The sequence below is a fragment of the Barbus barbus genome (genome assembly GCF_936440315.1).
Source record: "Barbus barbus genome assembly, chromosome: 34".
Lineage (NCBI taxonomy): Eukaryota > Metazoa > Chordata > Actinopteri > Cypriniformes > Cyprinidae > Barbus > Barbus barbus.
Window position 1 is genome coordinate 8581528 of NC_136762.1, and position 21366 is coordinate 8602893.

The following is a 21366-nucleotide window of genomic DNA, read 5'->3' on the forward strand; positions in this document are numbered from 1 at the left end:
GCTATGCTCTACAGTTTGAGCTACAGGAATATCAGTTGGATATCACCGAAATACAGGGTCATTATCACACCTTTAGCAGCATTCTCCTGCAGGCTGACATCCCTGGTGTTGCGAGTGAAGCGGATGCCCTGGTAACTCTGCTCTCTGATGTACACGATCACAACTCCCAAAGAGGACTGTGATGGGTTACCCTGATCCATGGCCTCCACAATGAGGGTCCGCTGGCTCTGGGTCATCGTGTGGAGCTTTTCGGTGGCCTGGATGTCCCCAGTCAAGGAGTTTATGGTGAAGCCTTTGACAGGATTCGCAAATCGATAAAATACAGATCCATTTGCACCAAAGTCTTTATCTTCAGCTCTCATGGTGGCCATCACCTTGTGGTTGGAGAGACTACTGCTGGACACATTGATGATGAGCGGGTCTGTGATGAAGAAGGGGGCGTTGTCATTTACATCTAAAATGTGGATGGTGATTTCAGCCGAAGTGTTACGGGGGTTGGAGGCTGAGGAGTCCATGGCGTAGATTTTGAAACTGTAGGAGGCCACTTTTTCTCGGTCAAGGCCTGCTGCTGTAATAATGCAACCTGTGTGTTGGTCCACAATGAACATGCCTCTGGATTCGTGGCTCAGGAAGTAGACCATCTGACTGTTGGACCCTTCATCCTTGTCAGAGGCTGAAACTTCCAGAACAAGAGACCCTTCTGATGCATCTTCTGATACCTCCACTGAGTAGCTGCTCCTGGGGAACACTGGGCTGTTGTCGTTCAGGTCCAAGACACTGATGTCCAAAGTGACAGTGCTGGTGAGGGATGGTATTCCTTGATCTTGTGCCTCCACGGTAAGGGTGTACTTTGCTTTGGACTCTCGGTCCAAAGGCCTGGAAGTGGACAGCACACCTGATTTCCTGTCCAGGTGGAAATCACCAAAATGGTCTCCGTCTGGAAAAGAAAGTAATAAAAATAACATTGTCATCTGGCCTGTTAGTGACTTCTCTCTGGGTATGTGCAATAAAACAATATTAATCAATTTCATCAATGCTGACCAGTGAAGGGTGCAATGCATATTATATATACTGTATATATATTTTTATGGACAATTTATGGAAATCATTTAACTTTGTCCTCACATAGATCAATTTAAGCGAAATATAATAAAATATTCATAACCATGATAGTTTGGTGTATTTCTTGTAAATATGTCAGTACAGGCTGCTACATATTGTTTGACAAACTTTTGTGAAATGATGTTGAATAATGAATATTTCCTGCAAAATGATACATAACATCTTTAACCAAGTGGCTAAAAGTTCATTACCGTTCAAAAGTTCTCAAGAAGTTCTTTTTTGAAAATTATATTTTTATTCAGTATGGATGAATTAAATAGATCAAAAGTGACTTTAAAAACATTAGCAATATTATTTAGCTGCACAACTGCTTTCAACATTGTTAGTAATAGGAAATGTTTCTTATTATTTATGTTTCTTATGACCAAATCAGCATATCAGAATGATTTCGGAAGGAACATGTGACACCGAAGACTAGAGTAATGGCTGCTAATAGATTCATCTTTGCCATATATGAATAAATTACAATTTAAGATATATTAAAATAGGAATAATGAGTTCTGATGAGGTTTTAACAAATGTTGCTACAATGGGGGAAGGATTAATGGGTATCTATAGAACTGAAAATTAATTTAGGCATGAGCTAAACATCTGTGAAAAATAAGCTGTTTGTATCAAATATATAATAATAATTAACATATATTATACAACAACATATGTATTGCTCATGGCATTAGTACCGGTGATTTTGTAGTGCACCAGCCCACTGTCCCCGGAGTCTTGATCTGTGGCTCTAATGGTGAAGAGTGCCACAGGCTCCTGGTTCTCAGGTACCTCCAGACTATAGTACACTCTCCCAAAGGCCGGTCTATTGTCATTCTCATCCAGCACTGTGATGCGCACTGTGGTCTTGGCAAAATTGGGCGAAGAACCACCATCTTTGGCATAAACTGTTTATGAGAGAGATGTTTGTTATACACTGGCTAAACAAATGCGTGCCCAACCGTGACATGACATTGGCAAAAACGTAAATCTTTGCTCTTAAAAGCATATCATTCTATGTTGCAATTAAGCAACTGTGTTTTATCTGAAGTACCGGTCATAGCATAAACCCCTTGGGCTTCCCTGTCCAACTCCTTGGCGGTTGTTATGACTCCTGTCACCGGATGAATGCTGAAATCATCTCCTACAATACTTCCGTATGTCACAATTCCATTGGTCCCTAAGAAAAAAAGGATAAAGACATTATAAGAGATGAATCTATCCAGTTTCCTTGAATACAAGCCCATCATTCTTAATAGGCTGTGTTCACTTTGCACAATGGACTTTTCTCACAGAATGGCACACCCTGTTTTTATTTGCTTGTAGTTAATACCGCTGTCTAAGCAGTTGGTCTCAATCGCCCTCTCCCTGGTGCTTGGATGGCAGATCGCGTGCAAAAGGCGAGCAATCTGGCAGAGTGTCACCTGTTTACCTCGCTAATTGTTCATGGAGAGAAAGTTTATGATCCTTCTGTTTTATTTGCCCCTGAGTAAGTCCAAGAGAATGCAGCGCTCCCCTTTCACAACCCCCCCCCGGCCTGGCACCAATTAAAACCCACACACTTTTATTTGTGATGGGTTTGGCTGTGGTATCCAGTGTTTTCAGAGAAATGTTAGACAAACATTTGAAGGTGGAAGGTGGAAATCAACCTCAGAAGGTGGAAATCAACTCTTCTCACTCAATGCGTGCGTTCAGAGACAGTACCGTTTAGTATCACATCATCAAGTATATATGAGCCATTGTGTGGCAGAGATACAGAAGAATGTAAACAAAATTATTAGGGCTGACAATTTACTAGAACATAATGTAATACAAAATTAACGTAATTAATCTTGCTCCTGACACATATGTACATTCCCCACAGGATTTTCCTACCATCAGACCAATTCAAGATTAAAGTACCAGCTTCAAGTTTTTGTGAGTCCACAGCTAATGTGTACCTTGCCAAACCACATTAACAGAGAACACGTTGCACAAAATGAGTAAAGGAGACATTTGTACAAAACGTGTTCTTGTTTGGAATCAGCTACATAGCAAGATGTTTTGCTGAACTACTTTTACATTTGACACGCCATCTTATAAATGTGGTATGTAGTCTACATGTATATATAGCAGTGTTGTTATTGTTAACTAAAAATGCAACTAATAAGCTAAAATAAAATAAAAATATATCAGAAGAAAAAATTCAATTTACAGAAAAAAATGACCAAAAATGACAAAAGTTGCCTTGCCAACTAACTTGAACTACTGTACTAAAACTGCTAAAACTAAACTAAATAGAATTATAAAATCACAAAACAAAACATTAAAACAAACAAAAATTACACCGAAATCTGAAAATATAAAAATTCTAATTCAAAATATTAACAAACACTTGTGAGAGTAAATATTACTAAAAATTTGTGCTGTCAAGCGATAAAAGTTTTTGTTTACATAATATATGAGTGTGTATCGTGTATATTTATTATGTATATATAAATACAAGCACATGCATGTATATATCTAAGAAAAGTTTTATGTTTATATATTATATGTATTTATATATAATATAAAATATAATGATATAAATATATAAATGCATATACATGTAAATATTTTCAAAATATATACTGTATAGGGCTTTTCACACTGAGCTTAACCCCGGGTTATCGTCGTTCTAAACACCGCTTTTAGCCCCAGGTAAAGAAACGTTTCACACCTGCAATTTGAAAGTGGTGTTAGCACCGCTTTTTACCCAGGGTTATAGCACCGCATTGCGGTGCTAAGTTTGTTCAGTGTGAAATGGAGCGGTGTTTGTTTGTTGCTTCTGGATGCTTGGCAACAGACAGCCAATCAGGAATTGAGCAGCGAGGCTCGTGTCACGTCAGTAACTGTAAACAGCAGCCGGTGAGAGAAAAGTAAGAAATGCCAAAAGACGGAAAGTGTGTGAACTTATTATTCACTTAAAAGAAATTCAAAGAAATATTAACATACTTTGCTCCGTGTTTTCTTTCTTTTGTATTTTAGTCTTTGTTTTCTTGCCTTTGTGCGTCTCATGAGGCTTAAAGTGTCTAAAGACCTACGCAGCGACTTTTTTTTAATAACTGGAAAGATGCAGAAAAAGCCGTGTAAACAGGTTGCCTGCTGTTCGTTCAGTCAGTGAAGGTGACACCGCAAATATGCAAATAAGAACATTAACCCGGGGTTTAGGTATGTACAGTGTGAAACGACTGTTAATGAATACCCAGGATTAACAGTTAACCACAGGTATAGTATGAGCAGTGTGAAACGTGATTACAGATAACCCAGGATTCCATTTATCCGGGGTTTAGGATGACCCAGGGTTAACTATTTCAAGTGTCAAAAGCCCTTATGTGTGTGTATTTATATATACATAATAAATAAACACAGTACAGATATTATGTAAACAAAAACTTTTATTTTGGATGCAATTAATAGTGATTAATCGTTTGACAGCACTGCTAAAAATACTAATAAATAACACTAAAATTACACTGAAATTATGTTTATAAACAGTGGATCAACAACCCTTTAGTCAACCCCACTGATTTTTATTTTTATTTTCATTAATTAACAATTATTTTCTAAATTAAATGTTAATATTTATAATTTGATTAAAATGGAATTAAATAAATATAATAAATAATTTTTAATTAAAATGTAATTAATTATATTAATTAAAATGACTAAAATATTACTTAATATAATTTAAAACTAATTAAATATGCTTCATAAATATTTAAAATACACCACTAGTGGTCCTTATGCAACATAACTGCCATGTTTATATGTTAGACGTATATAGGAGTGCATTTTACCTTGGTCCAAATCAGAAGCTGAAACCACAAGCACAGTAGTTCCTGGAGGCTGGTTCTCTGCAATAAAAGCTTCATATTCACTTTCCTCAAAGTATGGCGCCTCATCGTTTACGTCAATCACCTGGATTGACAGTAACTGGGAGCTGCTGTGCTGTTGTAAACCATGGTCTTCTGCCACTATAGTCAGGTTATATAGGTCTTGCTCTTCACGGTCAATTGGTCTAAGAATAGACAAAGACCCTACAGGGGAAATAAGCAAAAGTGTTAGGCTACCACATGATGAATGTAATAAGCATAGTGTCTGGTATTTCTTTTGAGCGATCGCCTGCTGAACTGCATTTAAACAATTACACAATAATGAAGCCATGATGTAAATTGTTTAAAGCAAAGCCACTCACACTTAAGCAAAGCCTCATTCACACGCTCGCACGGCGAATGATTTCCATCTTGTAGCACACTTTGATCTTGCATAAGCAACATCACAGCACGAAGAGTTGACGCCTTACTGTTGTGTTATAAATGAGTGGATGTCATGCGACGTATTCAAAAATGACTTTTTTCCCATGCAAAGCCCTCCCTACCTGAACACTAACTGAGCCACTGTAACAACTCAACTATCTGGCCGCAGTTTATGAGTTTTTTCCACAGCAAACAGAAAGAGCGCATAAACAAGCACTCTAGACACGCAACGGCCCGGCCTGCCGTGCCCTGCTCAAATTTGGGGGTGCCAGCGCCCCTGTCGTTAGCCTACCACAAGCGAGCGGCATTCCTATTGATCAATCTCAATTTCTGTCACGGTATATTAATCTACTGCCTCCTTCATGTCTCGTGTATCATTGTCTGTGTCTGTGTATTGTGTGCGAGTGGGCGTGTCCCTCGCTCCGTGATCAGCGCGCCAGCTGATCTCAATTCCCACACCAGCTGCTGCCAATTCACTCAGCTATAAAGCCTCACTAAATCTTCTCTCCCTTGTCAGATCGTTTGAATGTTCCTGGATGTGTTGGATGTGCCCCAGTCAGTGTTCTTCGTGTACCTTTGTCTTCCTGTTCGTGTTCGAGTGTGTCAGAAGTGTTCGTCCCACCCGGATCATCACCTGCACTGGATTCATCCCCGACACTCTTCACCTGCACTGGATTCATCACCGACACTCTCCACCTGCACGCTGTTCATCTGGTCCCTGCGCCACGACATCATCCGAGAGACTGTTGTCTGTATTGTGCTGTGTAAATCTGACTATTAAATATAACTTCACCTGCATCTTTGCTTCCGCCTCAGTTCCGTGACAGAACGATCTGACCAGAGAATGGAAGCAGCAGGCGGATCATCCTCGTCTCTGGAGGACTTCCTCAGAGCCAGCGTCTCTCGGATGGATGCCCAGGAGAAGAGCATGAAGGAGTCCGGGCTGGCGATTCATGCTCTTATGGCGCAGGTGTCCGAGCTCACCCAGAAAATGGAACATCTGCAAATCTCTGCTGCGCCACCCACACCGCCAGCTCCCCTCATACCACCAGAGAGCGTCTCCCAGCCAGAGCCCCGCCTACCAGCTCCGGAAAGGTATAGTGGTGAGCCGAACTATTGCAGAGCATTTCTCACGCGTTGTTCAATGCATTTTGCTCTGCAGCCTAGGACCTTCGCCAACGAACAGAGCAGGGTGGCGTTCGTGCTCACCCTTCTGACTGGGAGAGCAGCACTATGGGGAACGGCGGTGTGGGAGAACCAGGATCCATGCTGTACCTCGTTTCAGACACTCTCCGCCGAGATGAAAAGAGTCTTTGACCGCGCGGCCGCGGGAAAGGAGGCGGCCCGGATCCTCGCGGATCTGAGACAAGGGGAGAGAGCGGTAGCGGACTACTCCATCGAGTTCCGGACCTTGGCGGCAGAGTGTCAGTGGAACGAGGAGGCGCAGTGGGATATGTTCCTGCATGGGCTGGCTGACCGCGTCCAGAGGGAGATCTACATGCTGGATTTACCCACCACCCTGAATGGGCTGATCGAACTGGCTCTTCGGGTGGACTCCCGACTCTCGCGAGTTGAACGGTGGAGGGTTCCTACTCGATTTCCGGAGGAAACGCCGACACTCAGAGCCAGTGACAGGGACGCGGTCAGCCCCGTCTACGATCCCGAGCCCATGCAGGTCGGGCGAGCTCGGCTGTCTCGGGAGGAGAAGGAGAGGCGGAGGTCCCAGGGCCTTTGCCTTTACTGTGGTACGGCGGGACATTTCGCATACAACTGCCCAGTAAAAGGCCAAGCCCGGCAGTGAATCTGAGGCTACTGTCGGGTGGGATTTCCGCTGAAAAGACCTCATTTACATCTACACTCCTCCCGGTAAGACTAAGGTGGACAGCACACACTCACGACGGTCAAGCACTATTGGACTCTGGGGCAGAAGGTAATTTTATGGACCACAAGTTTGCTCTACGGATTCAGGTTCCCCTCCTACCCCTCACTCATACCATCTCAGTCCACGCCCTCAATGGCCAAACCTTGCCTACCATTTCCTTCACCACAGGACCCATCACACTCATTGTATCTGGCAATCACACTGAAATCATTTCATTCTACATTCTGGACTCCCCCCTGGCACCCATTGTTTTAGGACACCCCTGGCTTACCAAGCACAACCCCAGGATAGATTGGCAGCAGAAATCTGTATCGGAATGGAGCACTAAATGTCATGAGTCTTGTCTTGTGTCTGCTTGTCCGTCTGTTTCTGTTTCCACTTTGCAGGAGGAGGCAGGGGATTTGTCTAACGTGCCCACGGAGTATCTAGACCTGAAGGAGGTGTTCAGTAAGTCCCGTGCTGCTTCTCTCCCTCCACATCGTCCCTATGACTGTGCCATAGAGTTATTGCCAGGTACGTCTCCGCCTAAGGGCAAATTATATTCACTTTCTGTTCCAGAGAGAGAGGTTATGGAGAAATATATTTCTGATTCTCTAGCAGCGGGGTTCATCCGGCCCTCCTCTTCTCCCGCGGGGGCGGGGTTCTTTTTTGTGGGGAAGAAGGACGGATCACTGCGACCTTGCATTGACTACCGAGGGTTGAACAGCATCACGGTAAAGAATACCTATCCTTTGCCGCTGATGTCTTCAGCTTTCGAGAGGTTGCAGGGAGCGTCGATCTTCACTAAATTGGACTTACGTAACGCTTATCATTTGGTCCGCATCAGGAGGGGGGACGAATGGAAGACTGCTTTTAACACCCCCAGGGGGCACTTTGAATACTTGGTCATGCCCTTCGGGCTGTCCAACTCCCCGGCAGTCTTCCAGGCACTCGTCAACGACGTGCTGCGAGATATGGTCGATCAATTCATATATGTTTACCTGGATGACATATTGATTTTTTCTTCTTCTCTCCAGGAGCACGTGCAGCACGTTCGACGAGTGCTTCAGAGGCTGTTAGAGAATGGGCTTTTTGTCAAGGCGGAGAAATGCGCTTTTCATGCACAGTCGGTTCCTTTCCTAGGGTACATTGTGTCGTCTGAGGGAGTGCGCATGGACCCTGACAAGGTTAAGGCTGTGGTGAATTGGCCAAGCCCAGACTCCCGCAAGGCCCTGCAGAGGTTTCTGGGGTTCGCCAATTTTTACCGGCGGTTTATTCGCAATTTCAGCCAACTAGCCTCTCCTCTGACCGCCTTGACCTCCCCCAGAACTACGTTCAGGTGGTCAAGCGCAGCTGAGGCTGCGTTTGCCAAACTGAAGGACCGCTTTGTTTCAGCCCCCATCTTAATTACCCCTGACCCATCACGTCAGTTCGTGGTGGAGGTCGATGCGTCAGAGGTGGGGGTAGGTGCAGTTCTATCCCAGCGCTCTCCGGCAGACGACAGAATGCATCCATGCGCGTTTTTGTCCCACCGTTTGTCCCCTGCCGAGAGTAATTATGACATTGGTAACAGAGAGTTGTTGGCAGTCAAGCTAGCATTGGAAGAATGGCGCCACTGGTTGGAAGGGTCGGGGGTACCTTTCATCGTATGGACCGATCACAAGAATTTAGAATACATTAGAACTGCCAAAAGATTGAACTCTAGGCAGGCTCGGTGGGCACTTTTTTTCGGACGTTTTGACTTCACTCTCTCGTACCGCCCGGGCTCCAAGAACATCAAGCCCGATTCTTTATCACGCATTTTTGACCGTTCCGATCGCCCGTCTACTCCCGAGTGTATTTTTCCGGAGACCCTTATCATCTCCGCACTCACATGGGAGGTCGAATCGAAGGTCAAGACGGCCTTGCAAGGGGTAACGCCTCCGGTCGGTTGCCCACCGAACCGGTTATTTGTGCCAGAGGGATTACGGTCCGACGTTATTCAGTGGGGTCATTGTTCCAGTGTGGCTTGTCATCCAGGAGTCAGTCGCACTACATCTTTAGTCAAGCAACGATTTTGGTGGCCACTTATGGCTCGCGATGTTCACAGTTTTGTTTTGGCTTGCTCAGTTTGTGCCACTGGTAAGACTTCCAATAGACCCCCAGATGGGCTCCTTCAACCGCTGCCGGTCCCTTCGAGACCCTGGTCCCATATCGCTCTAGATTTTGTCACCGCCCTCCCACCCTCTCAGGGTAACACGGTAGTTTTGACCGTGGTGGACCGATTCTCGAAGGCGGCCCACTTTATTCCCTTGCCCAAATTACCCTCAGCCAAGGAGACAGCGGTAACAGTCGTTGACCACGTCTTTCGGTTACATGGCCTCCCGACGGACGTGGTTTCCGACAGAGGTCCCCAATTTGTGTCCAAATTTTGGCGAGAGTTTTGTAAATTGCTGGGTGCTACTGTTAGTCTGTCCTCAGGGTTTCATCCCCAGAGCAATGGTCAAACCGAGAGAGCCAACCAGGATTTGGAGAGAACGTTGCGATGTCTGGTCTCCAAGAATCCTTCCTCATGGAGCCAACAACTGTCAATGGTGGAGTACGCCCACAATTCGTTGCCAGTGTCATCTACGGGCCTATCTCCGTTTGAAGGTAGTATAGGTTACCAGCCACCAATTTTTCCTAGTCTGGAATCCGAGGTCGCGGTCCCCTCCGCTCACGCCTTTGTCCAGAGGTGTCATCGCACTTGGACTAGAGCCCGCGAGACTCTACTCCAAGTGGGAGCGCGCACCAAGGCCAAGGCCGATCGCCACCGGTCTAGACCTCCCGTATACGTCGTCGGTTCCAAAGTGTGGCTTTCTACCAAGAACATTCCTCTCCGCTCCGTTTCTAATAAGCTTGCTCCCAAATTCATTGGCCCGTTTGCTGTCACTAAAATCATTAGTCCGGTGGCAGTTCGCCTCAATCTTCCTCCAGTGTACAGGAGAATTCATCCCGTCTTCCACGTGTCCAAAATTAAACCCGTTTTTTATTCCCGCATTAATCCGCCAGCCCCGGTTCCCCCACCGCCGCGACTCGTAGAAGGGGAACCTGCTTATTCGGTCGATCGTATTCTGGACTCTAGGCGGAGGGGACGCGGATTCCAGTACTTGGTGGACTGGGAAGGTTACGGTCCGGAGGAGAGAAGTTGGGTGCCTGCTAGAGACATTCTGGATCACTCCCTTATCGATGATTACAATCGACAGGTAAGGGAGTCTGGGGACGCCAGGAGGCGTTCCTAGGAGGGAGGGTACTGTCACGGTATATTAATCTACTGCCTCCTTCATGTCTCGTGTATCATTGTCTGTGTCTGTGTATTGTGTGCGAGTGGGCGTGTCCCTCGCTCCGTGATCAGCGCGCCAGCTGATCTCAATTCCCACACCAGCTGCTGCCAATTCACTCAGCTATAAAGCCTCACTAAATCTTCTCTCCCTTGTCAGATCGTTTGAATGTTCCTGGATGTGTTGGATGTGCCCCAGTCAGTGTTCTTCGTGTACCTTTGTCTTCCTGTTCGTGTTCGAGTGTGTCAGAAGTGTTCGTCCCACCCGGATCATCACCTGCACTGGATTCATCCCCGACACTCTTCACCTGCACTGGATTCATCACCGACACTCTCCACCTGCACGCTGTTCATCTGGTCCCTGCGCCACGACATCATCCGAGAGACTGTTGTCTGTATTGTGCTGTGTAAATCTGACTATTAAATATAACTTCACCTGCATCTTTGCTTCCGCCTCAGTTCCGTGACAATTTCATGCTTTTAAAGAACCAGACGCAATGATTCAAAGCAGGCTGTAAAGGCATGATGGGAACTGAGACACTAGAGGGTGTTTTCGTTCTGTTTCGACTTATTTTTCCCTCTCTTCTATCTCCATAACGCTGAGCTAACATGCCTCTGAGGTCTTAATCTGGTTAGAATTACAAGCTTGAATATTTTCAGACAATTTGACTCCTCACCAGTCAAGCTCCGATAACGTAAGGGGAAACCAAGAGGAAGAAAGAAGATGTTTTGCTTTTCTATTCTCATATTAATAGTTGAAGGCATTCATAATGAGCTTCCCAAGCAAGTGAGAGTTTGCGAGATCGGTTTGTCATTTATACAGCAGACAAATGTTATTTTAAAGAGACAGACCACCTAAAAATTATAATTTTCTTAGCCCTGTCATACAAAACCTGTAGGATTAGAACAATTTGGTAATATCTAGCTCCATATTCTAATAAATTCTGGTTAAGTGTGGGGTCCAGAAGCATATCAAGGTCCACAATAATGCACGCCGGAACAGAGAAACACAATCTGTTAGAGGTAGAACATGCTGTAAATAGCTACCAGCTGAGTGGTGTGTACTGTCTTACACTGCTGCTTTATGTCATGATGTACTAATGCAAAAACACACACACAGATGAGAGAAACTGTTCCGAACTCAAAGCAAAGGGCAGAATTTCTGGGAATGGATGAGATGTTGAGCTGGCGTTTTTTAGGATTAAGAGAACTAAAGGGCATTTAGAGGATTGCGATTTGGGAGGAGAGGAAAGATGCGAGTCAAGCAGAAATGCAGAATCAAAATGATGGTGCATTTTGCATGCAATGCAATCGTCCACAGAAAAAAAAGGAAGTCACAAGGATATGGAATGACATGAGGGTGAAGAAATGATAGAAACTGAATTAATCCCTTAATGTCCTGTTCACACATCAGTTTAATCATAAGAAGTTTGCTACTACTGTTGCATGTCCTGATATTACTGGTGTTTTGAGTAATTGGCCATAGTATTTTAAAATCACTCAAAATTCAAGACGTTTCAAAAGATAAACAAACAAGACGGAAAAATACGCTTGCACTGCAGTTGTGCTTACCCTTCTCAATTTTACATAACCTCCTCACACAATCTGTATGATGTGTAGCATAATTTTATCAAATAAGAGAGAAAAATCACTGTGTTTAAAAACAACGTGTTTAAAAACCATTGTTTTGTCTTGTGGAATAAATGTAAATATACACCACCTTTCAAAAATTGGGGGGTCAAGAAGATTTAGTTTTTTTGAAAGAAATGAATTTGAATTAATTTTTGAAAGAAGTTCATTTAAATCCCTGGTTACAGAGAATTGAAATTTCAAATAAATGCTGTTCTTTTTACCTTTGTATACCTTTGTTCCTGAAAAAAAAAAATCACTGTTTACACAAAAATATTAAGCAGCACAAATGTTTTCAACATTGATTGCTGCTGAAAATTCAGCTTCGCCATCACAGGAATAAATTACATTTTTAAATATTTTTAAACAAAAAACAATTACAAAAAATTCAAAAAACTACTACTTTTTACTCTATTTTAGATCAAATAAATGCAGCCTTGGTGAGCATAAGAAACTTCTATCAAAAATCTAAAAAAATCTTACTGACCACAAACATTTCATTGGTAGTGTATATTTTGTCAAATAGCTTTATCGGGGCTTCCATTAAAAAATTTAATTTTTAATTATCAAATTATATTTCAGTTTAGAGTATAAATATATAGTGAACACCATGTATTTCATTCAGATGGAGCTGTTGATTGGTTTACCTGTATCTGGGTTAAGGCTGAACTTTCCTCCAGTGTTGCCGCTCTGGATACGATACGTCACACGTCCGTTCTCTCCCTGGTCTGCATCTACAGCCATGACATAGACCACGACAAAGCCCACAGGCTGGTCCTCCATCACACTCACCACAGACGGTGAGATGAACACAGGGTTGTTATCATTCACGTCAGTGACAAATATGCGGGCTGTGACCGTCCCACGGCGCCGCTGATTGACGTCAGGGGCCGAATCTGTCGCCTGAACCACCAAGAGTAGTGAAGAGGTCCTCTCATGATCCAACGTCATTCCCAGAGAAAGAACTCCTGTGGTTGGATCCAGGAACAGGAGATCTGGAACGTTTGGCCACTGCTGCAGGATGGAGTAGTGCACTTCACTGTTGGGTCCGCTTCCGTCTTTATCAATGGCCTGGAAGGTGTAGATAGATGATCCAGGATCTGTGTTCTCAGGGACGACTATGATAATGGGGTCTTCGGGAAACTCGGGTGCATGATCGTTGCTGTCCTGGACGTCGATTATCAATGTAACAAAGTGACTTTTAGGGAGAGGCATGGAGAAGTCATCAACCTCAATCTGGAGAGTGTATCGAGGAGCTTTTTCGAAGTCAAGCTCACGGGCCAAGTAAACATCACCTGTCTGGCGGTCTACCACAAAGGTGCCATCGCAGTCGGTGCCTCCCACCACAGTATACGTGACCTGGCCTACTTCAGGAAGAGTCTGAGAATCAGGTGAACGAACAGACCCCACGATTGAGCCGGGTTTAGCTCCCTCCACAGAATTCAACGTTATTGGTTGGGAGTTAGTGTTGGGTGATCCTTTATTTGAGCTTACAACCTGTAAAGAAAGACATTTGTGGATTAGATTTAAAAACTGAAATGATGAATGCAAAGCACGGCTAAATGTTAGACAATAAGAATGTAAATATTGGGATTATACTGTATATTTGTCATTGCATTAAACTCATGCTTTACAGATTTAAAAGAAATGAAGAATTCCTATTCAGCTTTTTGTAAGTTTTGCATCATGTGCTCCTATGTGGTTTTGGTAAGTCAACAAAAGCCTTTTTTAGATTTGCGTACTATATTTTTGTAAAATGAATTTTTTCTTCAAGACCTAGATTTTACATGGGGTTTCAACTGACTTATTACTGTTAATTGAAATTAAAATGAAAACCACACACACACACGCTTTCTTTTACTTTACATAATTTTGTTCATGTTTATTGTACGAAAGTAAACAAAACTGTCCTATATTATTTTTATTACCATAAAATACCAGTCTTCATTTACTTTTTTTTCATTTTATTATTGGATTTGTTTTTTAACTGATTTTAAACTACATATCAGAACAGACTTGTTAACCATTTTTAAACTGCATCCTGCTACTCAACTGTTTATGAAATCCAACAAAACAGAAACATACTGCAGCCCACATTTTAAAAGGAATTAAAAACAAAACTTTTTTGGGCCTTTTACGAGCTCAAACAACAAACCTTCTAGCATTAATCAGAGTTAATTTGATGGGCCTGTGAATGCCAGGAAAATTAATACTGGATTAAAGTAAACATAATCATAATAGGAAACTGTTAGAACATTCAAATGTGCAAATATTCTTAATAAAAATACAGAATCCTCATAGATGACTCCAAAACACTTCAAAGCAAAATAACCTCGCTTCCTAATATGGAAGCCTGCAGTTTCTCTAAGCAGATGAGACATTGTTTTGATAGTTATGAGAGACTGTGTATGTGTGTGCGTGCACAGAAAGAGAGACAGACACATAGAGAGAGATGGAAACAAACATTTAGATGAGGCAAGACATATACAAACACAGCACATGCGAGACACTAAACCTCAAACTAGAACTCAAATAAGTTTAAATAAAAATAAAAGTATGCACTGCAACACAGGTGCTTATGAAAACTCTTTTTTTTTTTAAATATATAACTAAATTTTCATTATACACCAGTGTGATTAGTATATTGGCAGTAACGAGATTCTCGAGGCCAAGTCTTCTAATGAAACATAATAGGACAGAGGGGTAATTAATCCCACATTAAGCGGTAAATGACATGTCAAAACACGTTCCAACAAAAAATCTACTTTTTTCACACAGCTGCTTTTGAATCAAACTATTGTTTTCTGAAAGAATCAAAGCCTTGCCAGAGCTCTTTTATTCTAATTAGATATCAATTATGAAATGTATTATTTGTCTTGGCACATACATAGCAATATTTAATGGTTATACAACATAAATGTGTTTTCCAGGCATTTGCACACTGGAATTTACTACTCTTGCTGTCCGTTCTGTCTGTTTCCACTCTGTTGACTTGTTAAAGAAATATTAATTTGATCACTGGGGTATTTCACAAGGAGTTTTCTGTTCTTCAAAGGGCTACTGAACTGTATTACGAGACTTTGACGCAGAATAGCAGAAAGCACAGCTGGCACTTGTATCGATGCAGCTGGGAGTCGGTCACTCCTACTTTGAGTGTTTTACACCGTAATATCACGCTTAAAATGTGGCAGACAACAGCGGAAGAAAATGGAGAAAAAAAGTCTAGGTTAAGACATTCATCTTTGAGCACCTAAAATTAGCCAGCTGAGAGTATTTTTCCCGGTATTGCTTGGGGAAGGTTACACGACTTGGACTAGAAGAGATGAGTTGGCTATGGAAATTTGCAATGCAAGAATGTAAGCCTTGATTAGGCCAACTAGATCATTTCATATTTCCTTTGCATGATGTTTAACCTGAAAGCGGACGTAAACGGATCCATTCCTGTAGAGGATAATTTACAAGTTCATATTTTCACATAACAGTATTAAATAAATCATTTTGCATATTATGAAAAAGTAATGAGTAGATCCATGTGGTGGAAGGTGTTATCTTTAACTTGCGACAAAGCCAATCTCTGATATGACCAAAGACCTTTGTGTTAACTTCAATTTTTGAAGGTTTATAGCCATAACTAATCAAGGCACAATATACATTGTTAGGAAATTTGTGAGGAAACCTGCCAAAGAATGAGGGTCCAGAAAGGCTGAAGGCGTTTTACTGCTCAGATGTTTAATCCATCTGTCATCCAGTGGATTTAATTTGCATGATTTAGAATGGTTAACAGACACTAGATGTATCTCAACCTAGTCACCGTTTTATCTGACCTGAATTTTCAATGTTATGGTGGAGCTCTGAGGGGGTGAACCTCGGTCCGAAGCCAGAACGATGAAATTATACTCAGGACGCTGCGAATGGCTCAAAGGGGAAGAGGAGCGCAGCTCTCCGGTGTTTGGGTTCAGTGTGAAACGTTCGGCTCTGGGACCTACAGCAAAGACAGAATGGAACGGGTCAGGTTTGTGTGCATCAGCATGATAAAGAATGATTGGACTGACTATTTTTCTACTGTAGAAAGTGTGCATGACTTCAGTGTTGATCCCATCTGGATTTGATTTACAGATAAATTACAGAATGAAATAGTTACGTGTCAGATTCAGTAAATGTGTTACAAAACATATTTAATGATCTCACACATCAACACATTACCTTCTACACTTCACGTCATGCTGTCTTGAGCTGATGAATAGCAGAATATTATGGCACGGTTCAAGTATAATATATTTTTGGTACCAGCATACGTTTTTAGAATCAATATCAGTGCTATTCTAACAACAAACTAAATCTTTTTAGTTTCATTGTAGACAGACAATATGATTTGCATCTGGTTTCAACACAGTGCAAGACATCAAAACAGGTTTTGATTCAATGCATCTTTCTTACCAGACATGGAGTAGAAAATAGTTCCATTTTCTCCTTCATCAGGGTCTTTTGCATGAACGGTTCCCAGAAGAAATCCAGATGGCTGACCTTCTAACGCCTGTACAGAGATTTCAATTAACACTTTTATCAATACAGCTCACTTCTGTATATGAAATCTGTATCAGTTTTCCTCTGTAAAATCTTTGTAGAAATTTTAGAATGCACAATATTTCATTCAAGAGTTTTGTAAGCATTTAATGGTTTTGAAAGAATTTCTTATGCTCACCCAGGCTGCATTTATTTGATCAAAAATATATTAAAACAGTAATGTGAAATATTAATTACAATTTAACTGAAAAGACTTAATCCTGTGATGTCAAATCTGAATTTTCATCAGCCATAACTCCAATCTTCAGTGTCACATGAGCCTCCAGAAATTATTCTAATATTCTTAATGACCCCAAAATCAGAGTTTTATTGCTTTTAGTCCATGTTTATTATCCATGTGAACTCTTTGACAATACACATTTAAAATGTACAGTCTTTCTCCTCTGGAAGCTTTGAAATTTATGAAGCTAATATTATATCTCATACCTGCAGCAAGAGCTCTCTTCCTGCATGGCTGAAGGAGGGCGCATTATCATTCTCATCCAGAACCGTGATGAAAGCAGTGCCTGTAGCACTGCGTGGAGGGGTCCCTCCATCCTGAGCCACCACTATGAGCTGGTAGCTGGACTGAAGTTCACGGTTGAGGGAAAGTTTTGTGCTTATCTCACCTTTAAAAGAACAGAGCAGATGGAAAAATAGAGAGAGAGAGTAAGACAAACTATTTTATCGCACTGTTTCATCTGTGGCAGAAGGCACAGATGGTACGTCCTGACTTCACCAATAGGAACCCCCACAGTTAGCATGGTGCCAGAAGTCTGGAGCTGTGTGTGATGGCTAGTATGTTCAACAGCTCCACATTAGGGATGGGTCAGAACAGTCAAATAGTCATTCGACAACGGACTATGGGTTCACTGAGGTTGGCTAGTTTGCATATTTAGATTTTCATGTTTTCTAGTCAAAACTTCTAAGAGAGCATGCTACCAAGAAGTCAGAATAACTATTTTTGTGAGGACTGTGATAGCTTTCTGAAATTAAAGGTTATAGTAATTATTTTACCCATTTGTTGAATATCTGTCAGTTTGTGTACTAACAATAAGCAACTGTTAGACTATCAGCATGACAAATCTCTCTTTGGAAGATGTTACTCTACATTCAAATTCAAAAATTTACCACCTTCAAAATCAGACTTAAAATTCCTTTATTTGAGCAATATTCTCTATTTTTAGTGAGGACTGAAAGTTTGGTTATAGTTTTTTGGATTTTGAATATCTGTCAGTTAGCATGCTAACAATCAGTTACTGCCAGACTATCAGCACACTAAAATTGAAACTAAAGCTGCTACACAAAATTCACAAATTCACCACCTACAAAATTTCGAAAATTACAATTACAGTTGAAATAACTTGGTTTGAGCATAGTTATTTAGCCTATCTATTTGTTGACAATCCATCAGTTAGCATGCTAGCAATAAGTAAATTTCAAAATATGAGCACACTAAAAATCTATTTGGAATTTTTACTATAAATTTGAACATATGTCAAAATTAATACAATTACTCTCAAACTTCAAATTACTTGCCCTCTTTTGTAACAACTTATAAAACCTTGGTTATAGTTACTTAGCCTATTTATGTGCTAAATATCTTAGCAACAAGACATATAATGAACATGACACGAAACCAGCCAACTTATATAGTGCTTCCTTAAGACCAACTAACTGACAAAGATAATACCACTAGACTTGTCTAGGTGCCAAGCTGATCTTGTCATTCTGAGGCATTATGGTCTGTAAGACTGTCTGCCATATTTGAAGCTCACCTGTGTGGGAGTTGATCTGGAAGTGGCGATCCAGATGGAGCAGGCGGTAGCTCAGCCGACCGTTGAGACCAGCATCCCGATCACTGGCAGACACCCGGCCGAAGCCAGTGCCTGCCGGCAGGTTCTCACGCACTGCCAGAAACGCTCTCTCTTGGGTAAACCGAGGGGTGTTGTCATTTTCATCCATCACTGACACACGCACTGTAGCGCTACCTGTCTTCTTCAGCTGTCCGTTGCCTGATGTGGCTAGTACAGTGAGCAGGTACATCTCCTTGGCTTCTCTGTCCAGGGCACTTTTCACAAACAGCCAGCCGCTGTCAGACACAATGCCAAACCCTGCAGCGTCACCGTCTGGGTGCAGGTGGTAGGCTAGTGGGGCGGAAGACGTAGAAGACGGCCCAGGGGTGATACCGCCGTCTCGGTTTACAGCTCGTACCTGCAGGAAGCGAGTGTTGAGAGGTGTGCTTTCCTTCAGTTCTACTCGGTACGTGAGACTATCGAACACAGGGCCTTGGCCGTTTTCAGCTTGCACTTGGATGACCAGCGTGAAGGTAGAACTTAACTGAGGTGCTCCGCTATCTTTAGCAATCACCTGCAGGTCATAGCGAGGCATGGTCTCGTACGACAAACTGCCAATCAGCCGGATTTGTCCACTGTTGCGATCAATGCTGAAGGTTCTCTGGGCACCACCGGTGAACAGGTCAAAACTCAGAAGACCATTGGGTCCAGAATCATGGTCTTCTGCTTGGGCCTTATACACCACTGTACCCATCCGGGTGTCTTCAGGAAGAATCAGTGACTCGGAAGATAAGGGCAAGAAGACGGGCGCATTGTCGTTTATGTCAGACACTGTAATCTGTACCCTAGTCTGGCCAAAGGCTGGAGGGTTACCGCAGTGCGCCTGGACTTCCAGATTCAAGCTGGATTGGGCCTCGTGATCCAGAGGCAAGCTCGTTCTCAAAGCCCCAGTCTCTGAATCAATAGTGAAGTAGCCTGTGGGGTCACCAGAACTAATAGTGTAGGAGATATCCTTTGAGACACCTGAGTAGAAAGAGGCAAATGGCCAGAGACCCATTACTTCACAGTGTAGGATGAAAACAAAGACGAAGAGTTATTTTTCAACACACGAGACCAGAATTTAGTGCTTCAAATATCCAAAGCAAATTGTTAAAAAACTAAGCGGTGAAACAGAATCAATGATTAATGTCGATTGTAAATGAGGTGTGTACAGTGGTTCCATGCATATTTGTACAAGTGGTGCACCATGGAGAAAAAAGCCAGAAGACGTCTTTCAGCACACTTGAACACAGTCCAATGTGACTGATAAATGTGGGTACACACTGACGTCTGGTTTATGTGTTTTAATGTGTTGAATAGGGATTTGTGACCAAAGGGGGGAATAAAAAACCTCTGAGATTAGCTCACCCACCGTTCTTAGTGCTGGCCCGCACAACGCCAACTTGTGTTCCACGCAGGGCATCCTCAGAGACCACAAAGAAGTACTGAGCTTGCTCAAACACAGGGGGGGCAACCAGTCCTGCCACTATGCTGATGTTGACCCTGGCATTTACTGGAGCAGTAAGGCCCCCACCATCTTGGGCTGAGACCACCATAGTAATGACTGAGTTTGCCTTTCCATGTAGAGCGCGCGACAGTGAAATCACTCCTGAGAAAATGCACACCCAGAAGAAATATTTTCATTAGGTTTAAATGTATCAGAATACATCAAGAAACAAAGAACAACATCTCTTCATCCTATACACACACCCACACACTATCATTCAAGTTTGGGAACAGTAGAATTAAAAAAAGAAGAAAATAATACTTTTATTCAGTATTAAATTGATAAAGTAAAGACATTTACAGTATAATGTTACAAAAGATTTCTATTTCGAACAAATGCTGTTCTTTCAAAGTTTATACACAGCTGATTTCAACAATAATAATAAGAAATGTTTTTTGAGCACCAAATCAGCATATTAGAATGATTTCTGAAGGATCATGTGACACTGAAGACTGGAGTAATAGTTGCTGAATATTCAGCTTTCCTATCACGGGAACAAATATATTTTTAATAGTCTCACCAGTATCTTTGTTGAGGGTGAAGAAAGGTGAGCTCCCTCCAGGTACAGTACGATATGTCACTCTGCCGTTCTCTCCAGCATCTGGGTCGTGAGCAGTCACCTTCAGGACAGAGGTTCCTGGGGTGCTTTGCGTACTCAGGCTCACTGCATAGTTCAGAGGATAGAACGCTGGTCGATTGTCATTAATGTCTATAAGGTCCACACGCACATAGGCCACTGAACTCAGTCCACCCTAGAAAAACACAGCCAAGATTAAATGTTATTTAATGGTCATTAAAGATTGAACTGATCTGAACATACTAATAATAATAATAAAACAACCAACTGATGAAGGCTGAATTCATAGCCTTAAAATCTTAAGACACAGGAAATATTTACAATTGACTAGAGTAACTATGCTAGACAAAATATTTGGATTAAAATTAGCAAGAAACACTAAAACATTTCAAAGGCTACTTCTATGGAGGAAATAAATTGATTATATTCCCTGTAGAGAACTGCAATCTGCCAAGGGCACAGTATACATGTGGGATATGTTTCTTGCTGCTAAACATCTTGCCCTCCTGGCATCCCATATGGAGCAAATGGCATGTCAGGAAAAGCCTCAACTTATTAAATATTACAAGCTGATGCTCTTTAGGGCCCAGCTGCCCTTGATTGCTTTAATGTGTCTCCTGAAATTTTATTTCTTTGACGCCTGGCGCTTTAAAGTATTACTTAGGCACAGGAAGCTAAACCGCTACTGAGGAATTACTATGCAGGCAATTTTTTC

General features: G+C 42.2%; 1 protein-coding gene across 1 annotated transcript in view; it reads right to left on the reverse strand.

The window, feature by feature from the left end:
• Positions 1–21366, reverse strand: part of dchs1a (dachsous cadherin-related 1a) — a gene marked incomplete at its 5' end in the record, with an annotated part of 103752 nt that overhangs the window by 8565 nt on the left and 73821 nt on the right. The window contains 11 exons of the mRNA XM_079391994.1: positions 71–937; positions 1803–2012; positions 2159–2284; positions 4923–5162; positions 12817–13666; positions 15994–16151; positions 16607–16703; positions 17180–17361; positions 18511–19551; positions 19940–20176; positions 20595–20826. Coding sequence (XP_079248120.1) covers positions 71–937; positions 1803–2012; positions 2159–2284; positions 4923–5162; positions 12817–13666; positions 15994–16151; positions 16607–16703; positions 17180–17361; positions 18511–19551; positions 19940–20176; positions 20595–20826 — 4240 coding nt within the window. The remainder of the gene's footprint in view (positions 1–70; positions 938–1802; positions 2013–2158; positions 2285–4922; positions 5163–12816; positions 13667–15993; positions 16152–16606; positions 16704–17179; positions 17362–18510; positions 19552–19939; positions 20177–20594; positions 20827–21366) is intronic.